The sequence below is a fragment of the Protopterus annectens genome, chromosome 7.part1 (genome assembly GCF_019279795.1).
Source record: "Protopterus annectens isolate FY-2018-M chromosome 7.part1, PAN1.0, whole genome shotgun sequence".
Taxonomy (NCBI): Eukaryota; Metazoa; Chordata; order Ceratodontiformes; family Protopteridae; genus Protopterus; species Protopterus annectens.
The window spans coordinates 334,594,823-334,619,667 of NC_056740.1; the positions used below are offsets into that span (position 1 = coordinate 334,594,823).

The 24,845-nt window shown below is 45.0% G+C and overlaps 1 protein-coding gene across 3 annotated transcripts in view; it reads right to left on the reverse strand.

Moving 5' to 3' along the window:
• Positions 1-24,845, reverse strand: part of ARIH2 (ariadne RBR E3 ubiquitin protein ligase 2) — a 1,499,383-nt gene that overhangs the window by 128,863 nt on the left and 1,345,675 nt on the right. For all 3 annotated transcript variants that reach the window (XM_044078755.1, XM_044078752.1, XM_044078753.1), the window contains one exon: positions 12,644-12,727. In XM_044078755.1, the coding sequence (XP_043934690.1) occupies positions 12,644-12,727 (84 nt within the window). The remainder of the gene's footprint in view (positions 1-12,643; positions 12,728-24,845) is intronic.

Below are 24,845 nucleotides of genomic sequence, written 5' to 3' on the forward strand. Positions count from 1 at the left end.
AGAAACATACATAAAAATCAAATACTGCCTTAAAAATATATATAAGGCTTGTATTACTAATAAAATGTCATCATGTTTATCTTGTTTTTCTTATAAACATTTCTTACACAATAAAATATCTTATGGAATAACCAGAAAAATGTATATTTAGTTTTGTAATCAATTAATCAATTTTATATATAAAATAATTAATAAATTATATATATATATATATATATATATATATGTATTTTTTGATGTATAAATATTTTAATCATAACTTCATATACAAATTTTATTTGTTATTGTATTTGTTTAATTCAAACACTTTCTGCTTTTTTACATAATACATGTTTTATACTAATATAGTCGTTTAAGCCAGGTGGGGTGTTAGATTTACACCTAAGTTGCCATAACAATTCCTTGTGTAGCAAAACATTCTTTATATTACCCCCTCCCTTAGAAAAATCCCTTTGAACCAGATCAATGCCAAATTTAAACCTTGTAAATGTGAAAGGACAAGTTATACTGTGTTTGTACAAAGCACTAGCTTCTTTGTGAGTCCTAATGTCATATAAGTGTTCATAAATACGGTCCTTAAATGCCCTCTCAGTTTTACCTATGCAGTATGCACTACATGAAGTGCATAAGGCCATATAAACCAGCATTTTAGACTTTCAACTACCTTTGATGAACCTCACCACACTTTTCAAGCTGTTATTTAATGTAACACTTGCCTCATTGTATATATATGCACAAACACTACAAGGATTAGTGGCCCTATACTGAATAAATTATTTGTTTCCTTTTTCAAAAGTTCTCTTAAAATTGTTTCCCACCTTATATGTAAAGATAGGTTGTTCCCCCACTAACTTGTGTATCTCCTTATCAAATTTCATTAAATTCCAGTTGTTTTTAATAATATCTAGAAATGAATCTGATAATGTATTGTATTGAATTATACATGCTGCTTTGTATTTATTTCTATCCTGTTTAAGAACTTGAGAGGTTTGAAACGGCTGACCTAATAAAGCCTTATATTTAATACCCCAGTTTTTTGTAACTTCTTTTAGAATAACACTAACTATTTCTAAGGGATATTGCTGCTGCCATGGTTCCCAAGACTTTCAGGGCTGTTCTTGCTTATACTTTTTTCTTGGAAAGTAGGTTTAGGACCTGATGTTGTAGAACTTAAACTCTTTCTGAAGGAAGTTTAGCCATCATTTTTGTTGCATCCAAATCTTCTGCTATAAAAACGATACACTGGGATGGCAAAAAGGCAGATTTTTCATAGTTTACTGCAACTCTTAGGTGAAAGCAGAGATGCAAGGTGGTGTCTCAGTTTCGATAGATGCTCGGTGGTAGTGGTTAGGAGCCAGTCATCTTGGTACAGAAACGCACGGAATTCCAGGTGTCAAGTGAGCCGCGACTACTGCCATACACTTGGTGAACACTCTGGGGGCTGTAGTGAGGCCAAAGGGCAGAGTTTGAAACTGGTAGTGACTGGCTCTCAGCCGAAAGCGCAAATGACTCCTGGATCACCTGTCCATTTTTATGTGGTAGTATGCACCCTGGAGGTCTACAGAGCACATCCAATTGTCTTGTCCCAGAAAAAGGAGTATTAACTGCAGTGTTACCATCCGGAACTTTGGCTTAATTACTGATTTGCTTAATTTGCTGAGATCCAGGATGGGTCTCCAGTCCCTTGTTTTCTTTGAAACTAAAAAGAACCTTGAGTAAGTTCCGGATCCTATTTGGTCTGCGGGGACTGTTTGGATGACTCTTTTGTCTAGCAACTTTTGTGTTTATAGAGTTGCCTGTTCACTTTGACTGGGTGGAACATCCAGGATGTTTTATGTTTGGGATGGGGAAGGAAAAGGGTATGGAGTAACCTCTGGATACAATGCTTGTACTAACTTGTCTTTTGTTATTGTTAGCCTGGCTTCTGGATACAAAGATAAGCGCCCCCTCCCGACTGCCTCCAGAGATGGCTAGGCGGGCCTCCTTTCAGGAGCACTATAAGGGCTTACAAGGAATGATTCCCTGTCACCTTGATTTTGCGGACCTCCTCTGCCACGTGGTCATCTTCCATTACTACTTCCCCCACTGTCCCTGAGGGAAGAATCGCCAAGTGTGTCCTGGAAAACTCTCTGGGATTTTCAAAACCATATTTTTTCCTCCTTTCTGATCCTTTGGATAAGATCTGGTAGGTAGGGAAAATGGACTCCTCTGGCAGAGACGGTCTTTCCTTCTTGCTCACACCTGGTTAGTGTAGGTCTTTGACTTCTGGCCCAAAGAAAGACGAGCCATCGAAACAGGCGTTCACAAAAGTAGATTTAAAGGGCTCCGCAAAGTCACACAAGCGCATCCAGGAATGTCTCCTCCTGGAAATACTTGAACCAGCTGCTCTGCTCGCTTCATCTGCTGCATAAAAAATGAGTCTCATGGAGGAGTTGACCACGGAGTGTAAGGTGCAGAGCCGAGAAGAAACCTTCTCCAATACCCCTTCAGCTACTGAAACTTGGAGGGCATCTCCTAGCTTCTTCAGGAGATCTCTCTGAAGTCTAAAAGTGAGTCAGATAATTCAGCGATTCAAGTACAAAAGTCGCTGAAGAAAAGATGCGCTTTCCATATCTGTCCATCATACAAGACTCTTTGTTCGGTGGCTGGACAGAAGACTCAGAGTTCCTTCTTGGTAGCTGCCGCCACCACCATAGCATCTACTGGGACTCCCTTGGTTAGAAAATTTTTGTCCACTGGTAAGGTGATGAACTTATTTGGCCTCCGAGGAACAGGTTCCACTGAATCTGGAGATTCCCACACCTTTTGAGAAACTAGGTTCATTAGTTCATCAAAAGGCGGAGACACCCAAGTGGAATAAGGGCGAGATCCAAAGGCCTTCAAGTATACAGACTCTTCCTCCAAAGGGTTGATGGCCTTCCAGCTGCTTCTCTGTTTTAGTATCTCTAGGAAGTCAGCAAAGGAGACGTCCTCAGAAGGCGACTGTGGGGACCCTTCAGAATCATCAAGGTCTGTATCCGATGTGATGGACTCCTCTGGGTAGTCTAAATTCTTCCCATTACATAACCTTTTCTGAGGTACCTCCTCAGAAGGGTATTCTGGAGAGATTTTGGAAGACAGGGGATCACCCAATGGGGCATCCTGATACCTAGGATTTCTGCGTCTCTGTGGATGCAGTGGTACCGAGACAGACACTGGTGCCTTTGGGGGAAGAATGTCCCGACCCGAGTGGACCTTTCTGTGGAGACAGCACTCTCCATCACCTTAAAAACCCCTGCCCCTGGTCTGAGGAAACTCCTGGCTCCGAAGAACCAGAAGGAATCCCCGGAGCCAAGTGTGTCCACTCCGAGGCTGAGGTAGGACCCAAGCCAACTCCCTGAGAGGCAAGTTCGGATCTGACAACTGTCCAAATCAGACTCCCCTCCCCAGACCTGACTGGAGAACGTTGGCTTCTTTTCCCAACAATGGGAGAATTGATTGTAGCGTGACCATCCGGAATTTGGACTTGCATATGTAATGATTGAGTTGGCTGAGATCCAAAATGGGTCTCAGGTCCCCCGTTCTTTTCGGCACCAAAAAGAATCTTGAGTAAGTTCCTAATCCGATCTGGTCTGGGGGGACCGGTTGGATGACTCCTTTTTCTAGCAGCTGAGAAACCTCTGATGCTGCTTGATCCCTTTGACTGGGTGGAACGTCTGCGATCCATTTGACAGGAGGGGGTGCGGAGTAGAATGGGATGGTGTAACCTCCGGCGATTATCCCTAACACCCATCGGTCCTGGGTGATGTTGACCCAGGCTTCCGGATACCGGGAAATTCGACCCCCGACTGGCTCCAGAGAAGCACAGTCGGGCACACCCTCAGGAATGAGAGTATGGGGAGCCACGAAAGGAATCGTGGTCCCCAGAATTGCGGGGGCCCCCCTCTGCCTCTGAGGCGACGTCTCCCTTAATATGACCCACCGCCTCGGGAGGGGGTCTCACCTTGTGTGGCAGGAAAAGGCCTTTGTGATTTCTTGAACCACATCTTTCCCCCTCGCTGAGCCTTAGGATAAGGTCTCGATGGGAGGGAAAAACGGACTCCTACGGCAGACAAGGTCTTTCCCTCTTGCTCGCACCTGGTGAGGGTGTTTCATTTTGGTCCCGAACAAGGCGGAACCATCAAAGGGAGCATCAGTGAAGGAAGACTTAAAGGCTTCCGCAAAGTGACACAGGCATAGCCAGGCTTGCCTCCTGAGGGCCACCCCTGAACTAGCCGCCCTACACGCTCCCTCGGCCGCATACGAAATAAGTCGCACGGACGAGTTAGCGATGGAGTTGAGGGTAGAGAGCTAAGCATTGACAGTCTGGGCCACCGCCTCAGGTACGTTACCCGCTAGAGTATCTCCTAACTCCTTAAGGAGATCTCTCTGGAGCCACGTGAAATGAGACAAATAATTCAGCGACCGCAAGGTAAAGGTAGCTGAAGACAGGGTACACTTCCCGTACCGGTCCATAGTCCTAGACTCCTTGTTAGGAGGATGTACCGAAGAGGAAGACTCAGTTCTGGGTGGCTGCCGCCACCACCATAGCATCTACCGGGACTCCCTTTGTTAAAAATTATTTTCCTTGGGGAGCAAACAAAAATTTGTTGGGGCGTCGAGGAACAGGTTCCACAGAGTCAGGACTCTCCCACCCCCTTCAACAAATAAGGTCAAGGAGCTCGTTGAAAGGTGGAGACACCCAGGAGGCGGAGGGCTGAGCGCCAAAAGCCTTAAGGAATACTGACTCCTCCTCGGAGGGGGTTTTGGAGGGCCAGTCTCCTCTTTGTTTCAGGATCTCCAGGATATCGGAGAACAAAACGTCCTCCGAGGAAGACTTGGGAGACCCCTCCGATTCCTCGAGGTCAGTATCGGAAGTGAGGGACTCGTCCTGGGAGTCTATGTGCTTCCTCTTGCACAATTTCTTTCTGGGGGGTTCCTCAGGCACAGGCTCTGAGAGCCCCTTAGAAAGAAGGGGACCGCTCGTGGGGGTATCCTTAGGCCCTGGCGCTCTGCTGTCCAAGGATAGGTGGGCGTCAGAAGCTCTCGCCAGTGTTGTGGGGGAAGGTAGAACCGATCCGAGAGAAGTAGCTGACCTAGCCAGTGCGCTCCGCATAGCCTCGAAGGCGGGACCTCCCGAATTGGAGGACCGACTGCCCTCCAAGGCTATGACCGGGATCAGTGTTTCCGCAGCTGAGGCAACGAAAGGGAGGCTTGGAACCAAAGGGTGTTCCGAGGCATCCCCCTCGGGCCCGACCGAGGAGACCAGAGTCTCGAGCCCTGTGGACGAAACCGACAAGGTCAGAGCCAATGCGGGCCACGATAAACCCCGATGGGGGATTGGAGCCAGCGCAGGAACGTCCCTCAGAGCGGAGCTTACCGGCTCCGACGACAAGGATGCGCTCGGAGGAGGAATAGCAGAAACAACCTTAGGAGCTGACTGGGTAGGACCCGAGAAAAGTTTGGCCAACACCGGCGACTGTAGGAGCCTCTGCACCACCCTATCTACATCCAAATTGGAAAACCTGGAGGACTTGGAGGAGATGGATGGAGACCTAGACCTCCTATCTGGAGAACACTGCCTCAAACTTGGCGACTGGCTCCGAATTGGTTCCAGTACGATTGGAGCGGACGCAGACTCACTAGACACAGCTACCTCCTGTGGCCCCGATGACGGTGGAGCCGAGGAAGCAGACTCAACAATAGTAATTTTAGAAGGTGGCTCCGAAGCAATAGATGGAGCCGGAGACCTTTTCTTGGATTTTGAGGATTTAGACCGACTGGGAGCTGGGAGCCGAACCTAAATCCTCCTCAAAGGACGGTTTTAGCAGTCCCTTTAGGATTAATTTGTTTTTCTTCTCTTGGGGCACCCGAGGACTAAAGGCGTGGCAGAAACTGCACAACTCCTGTAGGTGGATGGCTCCAAGACAGTAAACACAGACCGAGTGTCCATCTGTGATGGGCATCTTATAAGCACACTTCGTACACTTTTTAAAGCCCGAGGGCTTATGCTCTTTCTGCTCCTTAGACATTCTAAGGCCAACAACCGTAGCAGGCGCTACTGACAAAACGTGGGAAACCGCTAACACAGAGACAGAGAGTCAACACAAGAACAACAAGCAACCAAGGCACAGGGGAGAACCTCTAATGAAAAAGGTCCTCCACTTAAAAACTACAACACACCAAAATGACAGCCAGACAACCACCAAAATGGAGGACTAGGTCCTCTAACTGAAACGGGCCTAGCCCGAGGGAAGTTAGGAATACCACAACACACAAAAACACTCAACTCACAAAACACTAATGCAGCAACAATAGTTATGAAAAAGCTCTATTTGGATATCAACAATCAACAAAATTTTTCACAGGAAAAAGGTTTTAGCAATACTTAGCCACAGCCAAGTCGAGACCATGTCCAAGCTCTACAAGTGGCAAACGAGATCTGGGGATGTGGGGCAGTGTATTGTGGGATACCATCTTAGCCCAGCCAATCAAAGACTTTTGAGCTAGTAAATAGGCAGTGTCGGAGCCGATATTCGGCTCCGAACCCACATGTGAAGAATGTAGGTGAGATAGGATTACATAACATACTAGGTTCATTAGTTCATCAAAAGGCGGAGACACCCAAGTGGAGGAAGGGCGAGATCCAAAGGCCTTCAAGTATACAGACTCTTCCTCTGAAAGGTTGATGGACTTCCAGCTGCTTCTCTGTTTTAGTACCTCTAGGAAGTCAGCAAAGGAGACACCCTCAGAAGGTGACTGTGGGGACCCTTCAGAATCATCAAGGTCTGTATCCGATGTGATGGACTCTCTGGGTAGTCTAAATTCTTCCTATTACATAACCTCTTCTGAGGGACCTCCTCAGAAGGGTATTCTGGAGAAATTTCGGAAGAGAGGGGGTCACCCAATGGGGCATCCTGATACCTAGGTGCGTCTCTGTGGATGCAGTGGTACCGAGACAGACCCCGGTGCCTTTGGGGGAAGAATGTCCCGACCAGAGAGTGGACCTTTCTGTGGAGACAGCACTCTCCATCACCTTAAAACCCCCTGTCCCTGGGTCTGAGGAAACTTCTGGCTCCGAAGAACCAGAAGGAATCCCTGGAGCCAAGAGTGTCCACTCCGAGGCTGAAGTAGGACCCAAGCCAACTCCCTGAGAGGTAAGTTCGGATCTGACAACTGTCCAAATCAGACTCCCCTCCCCAGACACGACCGGTGAACGTTGGCTCCTAGACTCAAGTTAGGATGAAACCGAAGACATTGGAACAATGCCCAGACCCGAAGATCCTGTGATAGGTCTCAGTTCTGATCATTCTGGAGCTGAGGTCCGACACTGGATCAGAGGAGGAATAGACACTAAGAGTGTCAGTTTGGTCGATTCTGAAGCCCAGTTTGACAAGCACCAGTGTCCTTAACAGCCTCTGCACTACACGATCCACATAGGAAAAGCTCCTGGAAGATAGAGTTGAGGAGCAGGAGATTTGGAGAACTGTAACAATGGAGACCTTAGAGTGGGAGATACCAGTTCCAATTCAGGGGACTGGCTCAGCAAGTGAAATTCCCCCGGCACCGAAATTGAAGAAACCAAGGTAGAAGGCTTTTTGGGCCCGACAACCTTCGGGTCCGGACTTGAAACTTTTGGTAATTTTTTAGATGGCTCAGACTGAGCACTTGAAGATGAGGACCTTTTCCCTGACTTGCCCAACTTTGAAAACCCTGAACTTCTTCGATTGCTTCAGAAAAAGGGGCTTTTAACAAGCCTCTTAGTATCAGTTTGTTTTTCCTTTCTAGTAACACCCTGTGGCTAAAAGTGTGACAGATGGCACAGGACTCAGAGGTGAACTGCTCCAAGACAGTACACGCAAATGGTATGTCCGTCAGTAATAGACATTTTTTTTACTACATTTGACACATTTTTTTAAACCCAGAGGGTTTAACTTCTTTAGAATACTTTGAAGATATTGTACTAGTCAGCAACAACAAAGGAAAGCAGCTAACAACTATAGAAAATATGATTATATATACTCTAACTACTACTACTATTTTTTTTAAACAATAAGAACAACAATGATCATGCAAAAAAAAAGAAAGGAAAGGCCCTCTAAGTTAAACGGGCTAAGGCAGCTCACTAATTTAAATGAACCAGCCTTGAGGAGTTAAAGGCAGAAAACAAAGGAAAAGTCCCTCTAAGTCAAATGGGCTAAGGCAGCTCTCTCTAACTTAAATAAACCAGCCTAGAGAGTTAAAGGGGGAAAACTGAAAAAGGAAAGGAAAGCCCTCTAACTAAAAACAGGCTTTTAATAATTAAGTTTAAAGCCGGGATAAGGGATAAAGGCATTACAGGAAAAACGATGGCCAACAGCAGTGAAAACTCAGGAATAAAAAATGAAAACACACACAACTCGCTTAGTAATTAACTAGAATATAGAAAATAGGTACCAACCCGCGATGAAACAATAAAGCCACAGATCAAAATGCGGGTGAGGCACTTTAACGAACACAAGAGGCACTGCAAACTCGCACAAATAAAACAACAAGCACAAACATATCCACAGTTTGTGTTTTCGTTTTCAACACTTCTTCAGATGTGGGCTCTGGTGTGGTGTCTTGAGTCAATCAAGGTCTCCCTCTAACCACGCCTACTTTGGTGCCTTTTACTCTTTTTTGGATTATTAACTAAAATAAACCAGTAAGAAATGGATAACAATTTTTTAAAATATGAATAAGAAAACTCTACTTAGCCAGAGCCAGCAGGAAGAGCATCCAATCTTGTTTAGTGGCAAACGAGATATGGGGAGCTCTCTTAGTGAATGTTGGGATATGGTTTTAGCCACGAGCTAGTGGAAGACCTCCAGCTTTTGTATAAGGCCAAGTGGGAACTGAGGATAAGTTCCGAACCCAACCTGCTAAGAAGGAAGGCGAGATTGGACTACACTTTGAGAAACTAACCAAAAATAAGAGTCAAAATTCTGTACAATCTGCAAAAATCTGGACAGTTAAACTACAGTTGTGTACACTTACATAAATGTAGATGTTCGAGTGTATTCACTGTTGCAGTCATCACCTGTGGGTTATCCTGCTGTCCGAATACCAGAGTCAATGTTTTTTTGCTTCGGCTGCTGTCGCTTGTAGTCTGACGTTAGGACATCAGTGTTATAAAGCAAGGCAGCCAACATCACTACATCAGTTTTTCTTGTCCTAATCAGTCAGAAGCTCAAGGAAATAAAAGTAAAGTGGTCCAGGTGGCTAAAAGCCACAGTGGGAAGCTTATGTCCCCCTGGGGAAAGAGGACACAAGGAGGATGGACGGAGGGAAACCAAGACTGCAACAGTGAATACACACGAACATCTACATTTATGGTAAGTGTACACAACTGTACTATGTTCTTCGTGTTTCACTATTGCAGTCATCACCTGTGGGAGGATTCCCAAAGATGAGGAGAGGGGTGGAAGGATAGGTTAGAGTGCTAGGCATGGGTCAGCAAACCCTGCAAAACTGCAGAGGCAAACCCTGCCCTAGACTTGCAAAAAAGAGGTAGGTGGTAATGCTTTGTAAAGGTATGAACAGAGGTCCAGGTGGCAGCTTCCAAGATGTCCTTGATGGGGACTCCTCTGAGGAAGGCTGTGGAAGTGGAGGGTGTCCTAGTGAAATGGGAATGAATAGACTTTGGGGGGGGGGGGGGAGTTCCCATGTAGTCTGCAGCGGAAATGGATACAGTGTGATATCCATTTGGAAACTGTTTGCTTGGAAATGGGCTTCCCCCTCTGCCTCTGGGGTAAAGTTGACAAGAAGTTGGTCTGTTTTTCTGAAGGGCTTAGTGCAGTCAGGGTAATATCTGAGTTGTATGTGCACGTCTAGTGAGTGCAGAATTCTTTCCCCCTTGTTTTGAGGGTTGGGAAAGAAGATGGGTAGATATATGGCCTGGTTGAGGGTCACATCGGATACCACCCTGGGCATAAAGGAGGGGTTAGTCCTCAGGGAGACCCTGTCTCAATGGAAAATGATGAAGGGCTCAACAGCCATGAGTGCCTGAAGTTCTGAAACCCTTCTGGCTGAGGTGGTAGCTAGTAGGAAAGCAGTCTTCCAGGAGGTGTATTTAAATTCTGCTGAAGCAGCAGGTTCGAATGGAGGTAAGGTTAGTTTTTCTAAAACATAATTCAGGTCCCAGGCTGGCATGGGAGGCCTTCTGGGAGGTCTGATATTAGAAGCCCCTCTGAGGAACTGCTTAATCAAAGGTTGTGAGAAGAGGGGTAAGGTCTGAGTCGATATGAGCTGAAATGGCTAAGGCATGTATTTTAACAGAAGATAAGGAGAGGCCTCTATTGAGTAACTTGGCTAGGTATTCCAAGAAAAGAGGGATGGAAGGATGTGAGGTACTGGCCCCTCTAAACTGGCTGCAGGAGCAGGATCTTTTCCATTTCCCTGCATAAGATTTTTTGGTGCTGGACCTTCTGGCCTCTGTGATTATGTCTAGAACCTGTTTGATTAAACAGGAACCCCTTGTTGCTTTTAAAGTACTAGCCATGCTGAGAGATAAAGAGGTCTGCAAGTCTGGGTGCAGTACTTCCCCTCCCACCTGGGTCAAGAGGTCTGAGATCAGGGGAAGCTGCCTGTGGGGCTGTAAAGTCAAACTGCGCATTAAGGGGTACCAATGCTGTCTGGGCCAATCTGGAGCAATGAGGATTGTCTTTGGTCTCCCTCCCTTATTTTGATCAGTACCTTGTGAATAAGAAGCAAAGAAGGGAAAACGTACACAAAGAGGGAGTTCCAGGGAAGGTCAAGGCATTCACCTTCCACGCTAGGTGGTGATACTTCCTGGTACAGAACTTTTTCAACAGGTGGTTGAAGTGCGAAGCAAAGAGATCAACCTCGGGAGTCCCTCACTCCTGAGTGATTTGCAGAATCTTATGTCCTGTGTCGGTTGCTGTCCTTTCTTCCATGACGTTGGGTCATCAGGGGTATAAAACATGCAGCCGATGCCATTTTCATCAGTTTTTCTTGCCCCAGATGTCAGGTGGCCCTCAAATGGGGAGATTATATATATATATATATATATATATATATATATATATATATATACATACATATATACATGTAATTTAGAACACAAAAAATATACCTCCAAATAAAAGCAAATCCAACAAAAAGGCTTTTGAGCAGAGTAACAGAAAGAAGAGGTATAAAAAGAGAAAAGTAGGGGGCTTCCGGGTGGGTAACCAGGACTGCCACAGTGAATACACTTGAACATCTACATTTATAGTAAGTGTACACAACTGTACTATGTTCTTCATGTTTCACTGTTGCAGTCATTACATTTAGGTAGAATTCCAAAGCTATGGATGGGAGGATGGAATTAAACAGCATTAGGAGCAGCTAAAAGGCCCTGCAGGACTGCAGTGGCAAAGCCTGCCCTCGTAAATGGTAATGCTTTCTGAACGTATGAACTGAGCTCAAAGTAGCAGCTTCTAGAATGTCTCTGGTAGGAACTCCTCTGAGAAAGGCTGCAGAAGTAGAAGAAGCCCTGGTGGAATGGGATCTGATCCACTTGGGCACAGGTTTACAATGGTGCAAGTAGCAGCAACGAATACAATGGCTTATCCATTTTGAAATAGTCTGCTTTGATATAGCCTTCCCCTCTGTTCCTGCAGTAAATGCCACCAGTAGTTGCTCAGACTTTCTTAGAGATTTTGTCCTGTTTAAGTAGAATCTTAGTTGTCTGTGTACATCCAATGAATGGAGAATCCGCTCCCCCTTGTTCTGCATATTTAGGAAAAAAGTTGGCAGGTGAACGGTCTGGTTAAGAGCCACACTGGACACCACCTTAGGCATAAAAGAAGGATTGGTCCTGGGGGCCACCCTGTCCGGGTAAAAGATAATGAAAGGCTCCACTGCCATGAGAGCCTGTAGTTCTGAAACCCTTCTAGCTGAAGTGATTGCCAAAAGAAAGGCTGTCTTTCAAGAAATAAATTTTATATCCGCAGTGGCAGCTGGTTCAAAAGGAGGTAGGGTGAGTTCTTCCAAGTCCCATGCAGGAGTCGGTGCTCTCCTGGGAGGTCTTAAATTTTTGGCCTCTCTGAGGTATTGCTTTAGCAGGGGATGCGACTGAGCAAGAAAAAGTTCCCCAACGGGGTACTCAGCTTTAGTTTGAAGACTTCGATTCTGAAACTTGAAAATGAAAATTTCACAAGTCGGCCTACTGGCACTTGCGAACTGCTTCTGCTTTGGGCACCGCGCGGCAAGAAAGACCGATTAAAATGGCATCGGCTGCATGTTTTATACCCCTGACGTCATGGAAGAGGAGACAGCAATTGACACAGGACCCAAGACTTTGTTATTCAGGCCGACTGAGGGCATCCTGCCAGCAGATTACCGAAATGTAATGACTGCAACAGTGAAACACGAAGAACATGAAAGACAGTTCTATTTGTGTTTGAACTATAAAACCTGTACTTAAAATCTGTCTTACTTGATGCATAGTCTCAGTATCTGTGTCTTGCATGAAAATGAGACGCACTTATTTTAACGTACTTTCATTATAATGAAAATTAAAACAGCCATACATGCATAAGTACAAATGTATTTCTGGAAAAGATGCCATGCACTTAATCTCTTACTTTCATATACCTACCCCTCTGTCATAGCTGTCTGCCCGTTCCACCTTCCAGGACAGGTTTTCAATTTCAGCCTCAAGCTGTGCCTGTTGGTATTCAAACTAGAGAGAAAAAAAAAATCGGTGTCACAGATACTGTGCTACCATAATCAGCAAAAAACAACTACTTTCTGTACCATCAGAGAGACTTCTAGGAATCCCCCATATTTCACAGCACTAGTTAAACAACACATCTTCTCTACAGTGGACACTTCAGAAAGGGTACATTTTTTGTAAGAACGTCAAGTTTCAAATTAAATTTGTATGCTCCAAGAAAAGGGACAGAATGTGAAATCATTTCAAGATATCCTTCACTCTTATGCAGTGTCTACCCTCTCCTGAGCTAGAACTTGCACTAATTTGCAACATGTGTTGGAGTAAAGCACCCACAGTAGCTCAAAAGACTCACTTTTAGTGGAGGAAGATCAGAAGGCTGCAGGTTTCACTCTCACCTCAGGTGCCTGGACTAATTTTCAAATGCCATCATTGAAGTGCAGCATAAAGTGGCTGCTACAATCCTGAGTGTGCCAACCTTTGGATGAGACTTTAAACTGAGGTCGGATCTGTCTGAGCTGGTGGTAGCTCCAGTGGATGCAAAAGATTGTATATAGCACTTTCATACAAGAACAAGGGCTGCATTACTTACATTTTCTTACTTTACACTTCTTTACATGTTTGTTTGTGTCTTTCGGCTTTTCCTGGTTAGGGGTCGCCACAGCGGAACTCCGGTCCGCTACTGATTGGCAGTACAGTTTTACGTGCTGGCTTGCCGGGCCTAACGCACAACCTTCAACGAAGGAATGCCCATTCACGCATGTCGCCACACAGAAGACGCTCTGAGAATTGAACGGGCAACGTCCCATTCATATTAGTAGCACACACCTTGTAATTTCAAATTTTAACAAGCTACACACAAAAAAAATTATTTTACAATTTCAAAATAAATAAATAAAAAACAGCTATTTTTGCAAGTCTTTTCAGTTATTCTTTAAAATTTCTTTATTTAACCCCCATTTTTTATTCCACAAGGCTTTATTTCGTCTAGCACATCTTTTTCATCTCTATTTGTTATACATTAATCATTCACACCTTTTCTATAACCAAAAGACTGCTACAAGCAATATTTTCAATTTTTTTCTTCTCTCACATCACATCCATCTTTATATTTATAAATCCTTTCCATTTATATGCTTCTAAAACTTCTCCAAAACTATTTCTTACATTCTGAAGAAAGTACAGTTGTGTACACTTAACATAAATGTAGATGTTTGAGTGTATTCACTGTTGCAGTCATCACTTTTGGGTTATCTGCTTGCAGTAGCCCTCAGTTGGCCTGATTAGGTGCCCCCTTAATGGGAAGCAATTACATCTATCTATATATATATATATATATATATATATATATATATATATATATATATATATATATATATATATATATATATATATATATATACAAGGTTATACCTCCAACACCAAAGCAAATACACGAAAAAGCTTTTGAAGATAGCAAAGGAAAGTAGAGGTATATACAAAAAACGAAGGGGGTAGCAGGGAGGGTAACCAGGACTGCAACAGTGAATACACTGTTAAACATCTACATTTATCGTAAGTGTACACAACTGTACTATGTTCTTTGTGTTTCACTGTTGCAGTCATCACTTTTGGGTAGATTCCCAAAGCTAAGGATGGGAGGAGGAATTTAAATAGAATTAGGACAAGCTAAAAGGCCCTGCAAGACAGCTCTGGATTTAGAGAAAATTGGCAGATGATAATGCTTGGTGAAAGTATGTTCAGAACTCCAGGTAGCAGCTTCTAGGATGTCCCTGGTAGGGATGCCTCTGAGAAAGGCTGTAGCGGTAGATGCAGCCCTGGTAGAGTGGCATCTGATCCCCTGTGGGATAGGTTTTCCATGGTGTTTGTAGCAGAAATGAATGCAATGGCCTATCCATTTGGAAATGGTTTGCTTTGAAATAGCCTTCCCCTCTGCCCTTGCAGCAAATGCCACCAGCAGTTGATCAGATTTCCTTTGAGGTTTGGTTCTGTCCAAGTAGAATCTAAGTTGTCTGTGCACGTCTAAGGAGTGCAGAATCCATTCCCCTTTGTTCTGTGGATTAGGAATTTAAGGTTGGCAAATGTATGGACTGATTAAGGGCCACACTGGATACCACCTTGGGCATGAAGGAGGGATTGGTCCTGAGGGACACCTTGTCCGCATGAAAGATGATGAAAGGCTCCACTGCCATGAGGGCCTGTAATTTAGATACCCTTCTTGCTGAAGTGATTGCTAAAAGGAAAGCTGTTTTCCAAGAAAGGAATTTTAAGTCTGCAGTGGCAGCTGGCTCGAAAGGAGGAAGGGTGAGCTTTTCCAATACAAAGTTGAGATCCCAGGCTGGAGTTGGAGACCTCCTGGGTGGTCACAGATTTTTGGCCCCTCTGAGGAACTGCTAAAGCAGTGGATGAGAGAAGAGGGGTGGTCCTGTGTTACAATGAGCTGAGATGGCTGAGGCGTGAATTTTGATGGAGGAGAAAGACAGGCCCTTATGAAGCATCTCAGTTAAGTATTGTAAACTCTGAGGTAAATTGGGCACTGTTTTGCTCATCCCTTGAGATTGGTTCCAGGCACAGAATCTTTTCCACTTTTCAGCGTAAGACTTTCTGGTACAAGGCCTCCTTGCCTCTAAAATGATATCCATCACTGGAGTACTGAGGGATGGTAAAAGAGAAATTATGTAATTAGCCAGGCTGCTAGATTCAGTGTTTGAAGCTGAGGGTGCAGAATTTGGTTCTCCTGCTGAGACAATAGAGTAGGAGACTGAGGCAGGTGCCATGGGGCCCACAGTGACACACTGCGCAAGAGTGGGTGTACCCAGTGTTGGCGTGGCCAGTCTGGTGCAATCAAAATTGTCCTTGGTTTGTCTTGTTTGATCTTTAGTAGTACCTTGGAGAGCAGAGGCAGAGGAAAGGCATAAACTGATAGTTTTTTCCAGCTGAAGGACAGAGCATCCACTTTGCAAGCTTGTTTGTGGGGAGTCCTTGTGCAGAATTTGTCCAACTGATAGTTTAGGGGGAGGTTAACAGGTCTATATCTGGGCTCCTCCATTTGCTTGTCAACATTTTGACAATCCTTGGTTCCAGTTTCCACTTGTGTGGGTCCATGAGGTTTCTGCTTAGTTCATCTGCTAGTGTATTTAGTTTTCCTGGCAGGAATTGAGCTTGTAAATGTACATGATAGCTCAGGGCTGTGTTCCACAATGCCATGGCTAGTCAACATGGGGGGGGGTAAGAATGTGTACCCCCCTGCTTGTTTATGTACACAACAGTGGTGTCGTCAGTCTTCATCATTAAATGTCCTGGAAGAATGTGGTCCTTGAAGGCTGTCAAAAGCATTCTGTACAGCTAACATTTCTTTTTGATTGATATGCAGGTGCATTTGACTTGGGTTCCATTTGCCCTGCACGCACTTCCCTGCCAGGTGGGCCCCCCATGCATAGTCTGATGCGTCTGTTAAGGTTTGGGCAGCAAGGGGTAGTGTGAATGGTAGTCCCCCGTTTTGGTGGCAGGCCTCTGCCCACCAAAGGAACTCTAGGAGTACGCAAGGTATGACAGGAGTCATTGCTTCTAGATCCTGTGAATGTTGACACCATAGGCTTTTGAGATACCACTGCAGTTTCCTCATATGCAGCCTCGCATATGGAATTAGAAGAATGCAGGAGGCCATGAACCCCAAGGCTTGTAGTATTTGCCTTGCAAATAACTGGGTTTTTGTGGCCACTTTTTTATGTAGGTTGTCAAATGAATCCATTTCTCTGGCGTGAGGAAAGCCATCTGGGAAGTTGTATTCAAGCTTGATCCCAGGAATATAATTAGCTGACAGGGTACCAGGTATGATTTCTTTTCGTTTATGGTGTACCCCAGACAAGTCAGTACCGTTTGAACAAAGGACAGATGATTCAAAAGTATGCCCTGGCTTTCTGCCTGAATTAGACAATCGTCCAGATATGGGCACAGTTGAATATTTCTTTGCCTGCAGAATGCAATGACTGGAGCTAGGCACTTTGTGAATACCCTGAGCGCAGTAGATAAGCCAAAAGGCAGTGCAGAGAACTGATAGTGCATGTAGCCTGCTTTGAAGCGTAGGTATTTTCTGCAAGACTCCCTGATAGGGACGTGCAGGTATGCTTCTTTTAAGTCTAGTGTTGCCAAACATGCATCTTTGCCTGGCATAGGAAGCAGCTAGTGAAGAGTCAACATCTTGAATTTTGGAAATACCAGAAAGGTATTTAGAGTAGAAAGGTCCAGGATAGGACGCCATGTATTGCCTTTTCTGGGTACCAGGAAAAGTCTCAAATAGAACCCTTGCCCCTTTTCCTCTTCTGGTACCAACTGAATAGCCCCCCCCATGCTTAAGAGAGAGAGTACTTGATTTTGGGCCTCTGCCCACTGATTTGGGGGTAGATCTTGCCACCCGCTTGGTGCTGGCAAGGTGTGGAAAAGTGCAGTTTTGTACCTACCATAAATGTAGATGTTCGAATGTTCACACTGCTGCAGTCATTACACTTGGGTTATCCTGCCATCAGGTGGTCCTGCAGTCGGCCAGAGTTCCAAAGTCTTGGTCCGGCGTCGGTTGCTGTCGCTTCTTCCCTGACTTCAGTGCGCCAGGGGTATATAAGATGCATCTGATGCCATTTTCTTCAGTTTTTATTGCTGCAGATATCAGGTGCCCCCAAGTAGGTAGGCAATACATATTGCTAATCAAAAATATACATATAAAATAAAAGTAATACTTTCAGTTACAAGCAAATACACCACAAAGGTTGTATAGGATAGAAAGGTATAGATAAGTCCAGCTAGTTCAGAGGGCATGGAGGGAGGGTAACCTGGACTGCAGCAGTGTGAACACTCGAACACCTACATTTATGGTAGGTACAAAACTGTACTATGTTCATCGTGTTGCACTGCTGCAGTCATTACACTTTGGTAGAATCCCAAAGCTAAGGTTGGGTGGCTGGTCTATAAAGAGTTAGGATTGGCTATGAGGCCCTGCAGAACTGCAGTGGCAAATCCTGCTCTGGATTTAGAGTAAAGAGGCAGGTGGTAATGCTTGGTAAAGGTGTGCACTGGACTCCCAAGTTGCAGCCTCCAAAATTTTCTTGGTAGGTACTCCTCTGAGAAAGGCTGTTGAAGTGTCTGTTGCCCTGGTGGAATGTGGCCTAATGTTATTTGGGACTGATTTTCCATGCTGTGTGTAGCAGTACCGAATACAATGTCCTATCCATTTTGATATAGTCTGCTTTGAGATAGCCTTGCCCTGTGATCCTGCAGCATATGCTACAAACTGTTTCTCAGTTTTCCTGAAAGCTTTTGTTTTGTCCAAGTAGAAGCGTAGCTGCCTGTGTATGTAAGAATGCAGAAGTTTCTCACCTTTATTCTGGGGGTTTGGATAAAAAGTTGGCAAATGGATGGTTTGGTTAAGAGCCACACTAGATGCCACCTTTGGCATAAAGGTAGGGTTTGTCCAAGATACCCTGCCCTGATGAAAAATTATAAAAGGTTCCACTGCCATTAATGCCAGTATGTCTGAGACTCTTCCTGCTGAGGTTACTGCCAGGAGCAGAGCTGTTTTCCATGATAAAAATTTTAGATCGGCTGTATTGGCTGGCTGGAAAGGTGGTAGGGTCAGTTTTTCCAAAACGAAATTGAGGTCCCAAGTTGGTGTTGGTGCTCTCCAGGGCGGTCATATGTTTTTAGCCTCTCTGAGGTACTGCTTTAGCAAGGGATGAGAGAATAAAGGAGGATCCATGTTGTAATGTGCTGAGATGGCAGAGGCGTGGATCTTAATTGATGAGAAGGATAGGCCTCTGTCCAGCATCTCAGTTAAGCATTGTAAAATCTGAGTAATGTTTGGAACAAGAGGGTCAAGGCTTTGAGCCTGGCTCCAGGCACAGAATCTCTTCCATTTTTCTGAGTAAGCTTTCCTGGTGCTAGGCCTCCTGGCTTCCAAAATGACATCCATAACAGCTTTAGAGAGAGGTGTTGCCTGTTTGACTAATGTATCTGCCATGCAGCCAGGTTTAGGGTTTTGAGCTGACCGTGCAGGATCGGATTGTTTTGTTGAGTCAGATGATGTGGAATTTGAGGCAAAATCCATGGTGGGCCTTGAGCCAAGTTCCTTAAGATAGGATACCAGTGCTGGCGTGGCCAGTCTGGAGCAATCAGGATCATCTGCGGTTTTTCTTGTCTGGCTTTTAAGAGTACTTTTGAAAGGAGAGGCAGTGGTGGGGGAAGGCATAAACTTTTAGGTTTTTCCAGCTGACCAAAAGAGCATCCACTTTCCATGCTTGTTTGTGATAAGTCCTTGTGCAGAATTTTTGTAGTTGGCAATTCAGTGGGGAGGCAAAGAGATCTATGTCTGGGCATCCCCATTTTTGTGTTACCATGCTGAAGATTTGTGGATTCAATTTCCATTCGTGAGGGTCCATGATATTTCTGCTTAGATCGTCTGCCAGAGTATTTTTCTTTCCTGGCAAGAATTGTGCTTGCAGGTGAACTTGATACGTTAGAGCTGTGTTCCACAAGGTCATGGCTTGCCTGCATAGGGGATAAGAATGAGTGCCCCCTTGCTTGTTTATGTACCACATTACTGTGGTGCTGTCTGTCTTTAGTAATAATTGTCCTGGATGTAGAAGGTCCTTGAAAGATGTTAGGGCACTTTGAACAGCCAACATCTCTTTTTGATTGATGTGAAGATGCCTCTGGTCTGTGGTCCACTTGCCCTGACTGCATTTTCCTGCCATGTGTGCTCCCCAGGTGTAATCCAAAGCATCTGTTAGAGTTTGCCTGGCTGTGGGTTGGGTAAAAGGCTGACCCTTGTTTAGGTGACATGCCTATGCCCACCATCAAAACTCCTGTTGTAGGCAGGGAATCATTGGTATTACTGCTTCTAAACTGTGAGAGTGTTGAGTCCAAACACTTTTTAGGTACCATTGTAATTTCCTCATATGCAGTCTGGCATATGGTATTAGTAGTATGCAGGATGCCATGAATCCCAGGGCCTGCAGAATTTTTCTTGCAGGGAGATGGGACTTTTTTGCCAGTAATTGAAAATATTGAGTTAGTTGAACTTGTTTGTCTGGCGTGAGGTAAGCCATCTGGGCTGTTGTATTTAAGCTGGCACCCAGGAATATAATCTGTTGCGAGGGCACTAGTTTTGACTTCTTTTTGTTTACTGTGTACCCTAGAGGAATTAGCAACCTTTTTACAAACGCCAGATGCTGTAGAAGAATGTCCTTTGTCTCTGCTTGAATGAGGCAGTCATCCAGGTATGGGTATATTTGAATTCCTTTTTGTCTGCAAAATGCAATTACTGGTGCCAGGCACTTTGTGAAGACCCTGGGCGCAGTAGATAAGCCAAAGGGCAGTGCAGAGAAAGTACAGTTTTGTACCTACCATAAATGTAGATGTCTGAGAGGAATGCATCTGCAGTCTTCACAAATGGGTTGTCCTGTCGTCAGGCAGCCCTTCGGTCGGCCGGATTCCAAAGTCTGGGTCTGGCTTCGGCTGGTGTCGCACTTCACCCGACGTCATTGCGGCAGTTTTCGGGTATAAAGGCATCAGCCGACGCCATTTTCCTCAGTGTTTCTTGCCCCAGATGCCAGGTGCCCTCTAGGAAGGCTAAATTTGGATAAATGTCAAAATTTCCAAACAGTAGAGAGCAAACACACAAAATAAACATGTATGTACATATATACAAACAAATACACCATAATAGATCCCCCCCAAGCTAGCTTAAGATTGGTAAATACCCTAGGAGTACCTCAGAGGGGAAGGAGGGTGGGTAATCCTGACTGCAGATGCATTCCTCTCGGACATCTACATTTATGGTAGGTACAAAACTGTACTATGTCCTTCAAGGATGCATCTGCAGTCTTCACAAATGGGTAGAATACCATAGCTAAACTAGGGGAGGAGGTAAGATAAAAGATTATGGTGTAGTTAGGATCCCTTGCAAAACAGCAGTGGCGAAACTAGCACGGGATCTAGAGTATAGTGGTAAGTTATAATGCTTGGCAAATGTATGCACGGAGGTCCAAGTAGCAGCCTCTATAATGTCTTTGGTAGCCACTCCTCGTAAGAAAGCCGTGGTAGTGGCTGTAGCCCTTGTTGAGTGAGGTCTGATGTTCTCTGGAGTTTTCTTCCCATGATAGGAGTAACAGAATCTAATGCAATTTCCTATCCATTTGGAAATTGTCTGTTTAGAGATTGGTTTTCCTTCCTTCCCTGTTGCATATGCTACCAGAAGCTGGTCAGTTTTTCTATTGTTTTTTGTTCTGTCCAGATAGTAGCGCAATTGTCTATGTACATCCAAGGTATGTAGGAGCCTTTCTCCCCTGTTCTGTGGGTTGGGGAAGAATGTAGGAAGGTGGATAGCCTGATTTAGAGAAACTCTGGATACCACCTTAGGCATAAATGTAGGATTTGTTCTCATGGACACTCTGTCTTGGTGAAAGATCAGGAAGGGTTGCACTGCCATCAAAGCCTGCAGTTCAGAAACCCTTCTTGCTGAAGTTATTGCTAGCAGGAAGGCAGTTTTCCAGGATAAGTATTGTAATTCTGCTGTTGCTGCTGGTTCGAAAGGAGGTAAAGTTAGTTTTTCCAGTACAAAATTCAAGTCCCATGCTGGCAATGGAGGTTTCCTGGGAGGTTTTACATTTTTGATTCCTCTCAGAAACTGTCTGAGCAGAGGATGCGAGAAGACAGGAGGATCCAAGTTGTATTCTGCTGAAATAGCTGATGCATGTATCTTGATGGAGGAATAGGACAGGCCTGTATGGTAGAGCTCTGCCAAGTACTCCAGGATGTTGGCTATGTTCACCAGTGTCACATCTTGCCTCTTTGTCGTACTCCAAATGAGATATCTTTTCCATTTTGCTGCATAATTTTTCCTTGTGGAAGGTCTACGAGCCTCCAGCATTATGTCTTTAACCCTTTGGGATAAATTCTGGTTAATTGTTGTTAGGTAATGTGCCATGCAGCTAACTGCAGAGTCTTTAGACTGGGATGCAGAATGCTGTAGTTGTTCTGTGTCAGCAGTAAAGGAATCAGGGGCAGCGTCCAAATTTGTTCCCCGGACATGCTCCTCAGGAGTGGGTACCAATGTTGTCTTGGCCAGTTTGGAGCTATCAGAATGATCCTCGGGCGTTCCTCTTTGATCTTCAGTAGCACCTTGTGCATCAAAGGAAGAGGTGGGAATGCATATGCCATCAGGCTTTTCCAACTGTAAGAAAGGGAGTCCACCTTCCAAACAAGTGGGTGGAAGGTCCTTGTGCAGAATTTCTTCAACTGGTGATTGGCTGGGGATGCAAACAAGTCTATTTGGGGTAACCCCCATTTTCTTGTGATGGTTTTGAAGATGTCCGGATGCAGCATCCATTCGTGGGCATCTGTCGTAGTTCTGCTTAATATGTCTGCTAGAATGTTTTCCTTCCCTGGTACATAAATTGCCTGTAACTGAATGTTGTAGCTCAGAGCCACATCCCATAGGTCGAGAGCCAGCCGGCATAGAGGGTATGAGTGTGTTCCTCCTTGTTTGTTGATGTACCACATAACTGTGGTGTTGTCTGTCCTTATCATCAACTGGCCTTCTTGGAGAAGGGGTCTGAATGCCTGGATTGCCAATTTCACTGCCATCATTAAAGAGATTTATGTGCAGATGTAGTTGTTCTTGAGACCATAGACCTTGAATGCACTTGTCCAGCATGTGAGCCCCCCAGCCGAGGTCTGAGGCATCTGTCGTGATGGTTTGTCTCGGTTGACTTCTGCAGAAGGGCAATCCTTTGTTTGATTGGCATGCCTGAGCCCACCATAGGAAGTCCTGTTTCAGGCATGGGATCAATGGAATTTTGGTTTCTAGGCTGTGTTTGTGTTGGGACCATAAATTCTTTAGGTACCACTGTAGTTTTCTCATATGCAGCCTGGCATGAGGGACCAGTATTATGCAGGATGCCATGAAGCCTAGGGCTTGTAACACTTTTCTTGCAGTCAAATGAGTGTGCTTTGTTAATGCCAAGAAGTAGAGAGGAAGTTGTTCTTTCTTTTCTGCAGTCAGGAATGCCATTTGATTTGATGTGTCCAGTTCTGCACCCAGAAAGGTTATTGTTTGGGATGGAATCAGCCTTGATTTTTCTGTATTGACTGTATATCCCAGAGCTTGTAGCAGGTAAATGACTCTTTGTAAGTCTTCTGCTAGTTTGGTGTTGCTGTCCGCTTGTATCAGGCAGTCGTCCAGGTAGGGATAGATTTGAATCCCCTGAAGTCTGCAATGAGCTATAACTGATGCCAGGCATTTCGTGAACACTCTGGGCGCAGTAGATAAGCCAAATGGCAATGCTGAGAATTGATAATGCTCTGATCCTGCAAGAAATCTGAGGTATCTTCTGCAAATTGGTCTTATGGGGACGTGCAGGTATGCCTCCTTGAGATCTAGAGTTACCAGCCAAGACTCCTTGCCCAGCATGGGAAGAAGCTGCTGTAGGGTCAGCATTTTGAATTTGGGTACAATGATGAATGTGTTTAAGGCGGACAGATCTAGGATAGGCCTCCATTTGTTTTGTTTTCTTGGTACCAGGAAGAGCCTTGAGTAGAATCCTTTCCCCTGCTCCATAGGCGGTACCTTTTCCACGGCTCTCATTTTTAATAATTGAGATATTTGTTGTAGAGCTTCTGCCCTTTGAGTTGGTGGAAGGTTTAGCATTCCTCTCTTTCCTGGTAGAGTATGGAAATGAAACCTGTAGCCTTGGTCTATAGTTTGCACAATCCATTTTTCTCTTGTAATGCAGTGCCAGTTTTCTGAAAATAATGCTAGTTTTCCGCCCAAGGGTGCTTGTAGTTGTTCCCTGGTAGGCGGTACCACCGTCCAGTCACTGAGATTGAGTTGTTGTAGAGGTGGTGGTTGTATCCGTGCCTCGTTGGTTGTTGCCATGCCATTGGCGACCCCTGTAGGAACCTCTGGATTGGTTTCTGCCTCTAGTCCGCCTATTCCTGCCTCTTTGTGGCTTAGAGGATTCCGGAAAGGACCAGTTCTTGGAGGGCCAGTTCCTGCTAAACCTTGGGGGTTGAACTTGTACTGTTTGTACAGATTTAGCTTTCTCTTCCATCTTTTTTAGTACCTGCTGTGCAGGGGAACCAAATAAGTTGAACTTGTCCATAGGTGCATCCAAAAGCTTTGATTTGACATGGTCTGGTAATACCTGTTCTTTCAACCATGCATGCCTCCTAATAACTGTGCCAGTCATGGCTGATCTAAAGGAAGCCTCCAGTGCATCATAGCCACATTTTAAAGAATGATTACTAACCTGCTGTATGTTATGTACCATTTCCTGAACATACGTTTTATCTAAAGATTCTTCAGAGGATAGCTTTTTAGTCAACTGATCAAGCATAAACTCTTGGTATTGAATCATATGGAATTGGCAGTTCAAAGCTCTAGCTGACAGAGTAGCAGAGGTGTAAACCTTTTTACCCCATCTCTCTAAGGACCTGGATTCCCTTTCAGAGGGGAGGGGGTTTTTAGAAGAAGTAGCTGCTACAGCTTTCGGGCCCTGGGATATAGTCTCTGGATCCGCAACAGGAGCCTTATAAAAATGGTGATGAGTGTCCGGGACCCTATAGTACCTATCAGGCTTAACAGGAGCCGGAGGTAAGGAATCAGGAGCAGAGCATGCATCATTAAATGCATCATCAACAGGAAGAACCGGGGGAATGGCTAAAGGTCTATGTTGTGGCAAATGCATAAAGGTCCTAAGTCTCTTTCTGGAGTCTGTGAAATCCTGGCCCTGCCACTGAAATTGTTCCCTCATAGCATGCAAGGTTTCCCCAAAGTAAAATTCCTCAGGTGGGGAGGCTGAAGGAATGGAGTCCTCAGCATCTGAATCTTCGTAGGGGAATAAGCAGCCTCAGCAGGGTCTGAATGTTCTGAATCTTCAGAGGAATCATCTGTGGATACTGGCTGAGGGGGTTCTGCTCTAGGTCTCTTTTCTGGAGGAGGGAGAGAGGCCCTGTCAGGATGTGGCTGGGTTCCACGGATTAAGGATATGAGATCCTCAGCCAGAGAAAGCATGTGGGAGCTAGTACTGGGCCTGTGAGGAGGAGGCTTGGCAGGCACAGATTTTGTTGATTTGGC